Genomic DNA, 3,002 nt, shown 5'->3' with positions numbered 1-3,002 from the left:
GGAATAATCACATTGTGTAATTATTTGTCAACTAGTTATACCTTTTATGTTTATGAATTGAAGAGTGTAATTTATTTTTGAAATTAGGTAAAATTATTGGTTATCATTATCTACTTATGGCTCTTAATCACTTAGATAAGTAATAGATAATGAAAAATTGTGTGTTGACTTAAGCTTGACTTCAATTAGATATTCAAGATATATGCATGTGTGGGTTCTGATTTGTGATTGTTTTGTTTCATGTTTGTACATAACTATCTAGAAGTTTTATTTTATATTTTTTATATACTCATGTATGCATTGATATGTTCTTGTGTTTTCAATGATTTCTTTATGTGAAGTCAGACAAGTGATGTATCTAAAATAAAGAGAAGGGTGAGTTTTTACTTTAAAATTATTTTTTAGTATATATTTGCTATTTGATCCTTAGGTCCCAAGACTCTCTTCCATATCATTAGTAATTAACCAACTATTAATGATATGGAAGAGAAACATAAAATTATAACTAAAAAATAAAAATAATTTATTACAATTTAACAAAACAAAACTTTACCTTTAAATAAAAAATAAAAAATAATTTTGTTTAGAATTAAAAAATTCTATATTACTAATAGAATCAATAATATGTATCATATTATTAATTTATATTGTAAAATAATTTATTTAATTATATTTTTATATCTTTATTTTTAAGATAGGCATGCAAAACTTTCTAGAGTTTTCATAACACTATTTTTTTTTTTTTTTTTTCATTCATTAGTAATTAGCCATAGAATAAAAAGATTTATTGTTAGTTTTCATTCTTCCATAATTGTCATTATACATGTTTCAATTAAAATGATTAAATTAATCATGCATTGTCATTGATATTTAAATTTTAACTAAAATAAATATACATTATTATTGTTATTGAAATTTGTGTAGCTTTTAGAAATTCAAAATAAAAGATTCTTATGTCGAATGAGAATAATCACTTAAAAGTACAACTCAATTCATTTCATAGAGGGAACTCCTTCGACTATTGAGACTCTTCCTACAAGCATATTAAAAAGGTACAAACGACACAGCCAAATAGATTTTAAAATTTCTCCGATTCGACAGTAAAAAGCAACTCTGTAGCTAGATGAAATGCTGCTTTTCTTTCTTTAGATGAAATTATGGAAGTGTTTGTCTGGAATGATGAAGTCTACCTTTTCTCTCTATCATTTCACTCACATGCTGCTATCATTTCACTATCACATCTGTGCTGTGTAGTGGGAAGCCGAGTGCAGAAGACATAATTGTTCATTCCCATTCCCACTCTTGCTCTCGCTATGTAAGGAAGCCATTGAAGCACCTCCCAACTCCTCATCTTCTTCTTCAAGACTTCAACTTGGCTGCTAGTGATACCATGTCCTCTTCTACATTGTTTGTCTTGGCTGTCATTCTCCTCTTAAGCGCTCATCCATCGTTTGCACTATTCCAGACATCGTCTGGTAGGGAGCAAGATTTAACAGAGGAAGAGGGCGCTGCTGTTTTCGTAGCGCTCACCAATCTGCTGGAAACATTCAATGGATTCGACACATCAAACTGGTTTGACAGCGGATTCGCCTATGCAAACGTGCACAAAATCAAAGACAAGCGAATCGCCATCAGATATGCACGTTGGACTGAGTTGTGCACCATTGGCACGTGGGAGAAAGCCAGGGGAGACTTAGTGTTGAAAGATTTCAGAACGACTGTGACATATCTGAGGCCTTACTTGCTGCAAGGCTACTCTTGGGCCGCCATATCCAATGCCTACGCTTGGCTCGATTACTATCTCCTCCACAAAGACGAGGCCACCCTTCAACTGCCTTTATTCAATGTAAGTAATCATGAGTTTAGCACAGCTGATTCAAGCAATGGGGAATATCTTCCTCCTCCTCCTTCTTCTTCTGTTATGTCAAGTGTGTCAAGAGATTCCCCTGTTGAGAAGACTGGGTTTTTAGACTGTCCCGTCTGGCCTCTTGTATTGCTGAGCCACAACAGTGGCATTTGGGACGTTCTCAAAGTCGGGGAGTACTTGACATCTGCCAACAAAAGAATTCGATTGACAATGCAGAGGGACTGTAATCTGGTGTTGAGTGATAAGCAGAACAGTCGAGTGCTGTGGAGCAGCAAGAGTGCAGGGCATGGGAGCAAATGCTTTCTGCGTCTTCAGTCGGATGGCAACTTAGTTATATACAAGGGTAGTGGTAAGGGTGCAGTGTGGGCTATTAATCAGGATTGTGGACAAGGGGGTGTCAAGTTTAGCTTTCTGGTTATTGAGGATGATGGTAATCTGGTTTTGTATCGCAGTAAAGAAGGCAAGCTTAAACTAATGTGGGCTACAAAAACCAAGATCTAATTGCATGTCTCTCACAGTTGGGTCTTTGGGGGTCTCCCTTTCTTTCTGTCTTGCTACCACAGTGTGTGCTCATTTATGTATTCTGTCTGTATCAATCCTTGACTGCAATCACATGCAGTTCTACCTCTTGCCTAATCTATGACACATATAAATGTTTAATAGTTTATATGGAGTCTACAGTAAATTTGTAATTGTGTTACAAATGTTGTATCTGTTTTATTGATTCTACAGGGGTAAGGTATGTATGTCTCGTTTGTAGTATAGTTTGATGGTTCTTATAAGAGTATGGAATAGTCCCATATTGCTATAAACCATTTGTAGACCTATATGCAGACCACTGGACATAATGGACTATAAAAGAATCTTTCTTTCTTTCTTTCTTTCTTTTTGGAAAGCTATTCTTTATAATGTATTAATCAATGTAAAAATACAGATATAAACTATATTGATGGTTTTATAATTAAAAAATGGTAACTATGCATTCATCTCTTATGATGGTATTTAAAATTTGAATTTTAAAAAGGAATTCAAACCCATGACTACTTTATTACCACACTTTAAAAAAATTCAAACACACCAAATGTTAAGTTTTTGGATGGCTAGAAAAAAGATTTTGCATGTAGATAATAGAATT

The 3,002-nt window shown here is 33.8% G+C and overlaps 1 protein-coding gene across 1 annotated transcript; it reads left to right on the top strand.

Annotated features, from left to right (window-relative positions):
- The first annotated feature begins 1,140 nt into the window (after positions 1–1,140).
- Positions 1,141–2,740, top strand: LOC131033587 (uncharacterized). The gene has a single exon (XM_057964818.1). It carries the CDS (start codon positions 1,391–1,393, stop codon positions 2,366–2,368), a length of 978 nt encoding a protein of 325 aa, XP_057820801.1. The 5' UTR covers positions 1,141–1,390; the 3' UTR covers positions 2,369–2,740.
- The last annotated feature ends 262 nt before the right edge of the window (positions 2,741–3,002 follow it).

This window comes from Cryptomeria japonica, chromosome 5, assembly GCF_030272615.1.
Source record: "Cryptomeria japonica chromosome 5, Sugi_1.0, whole genome shotgun sequence".
In the NCBI taxonomy this organism is placed as follows: Eukaryota; Viridiplantae; Streptophyta; class Pinopsida; order Cupressales; family Cupressaceae; genus Cryptomeria; species Cryptomeria japonica.
Note: the sequence above shows the minus strand (reverse complement) of the source record. Positions and strands in the feature narration are given on the sequence as shown.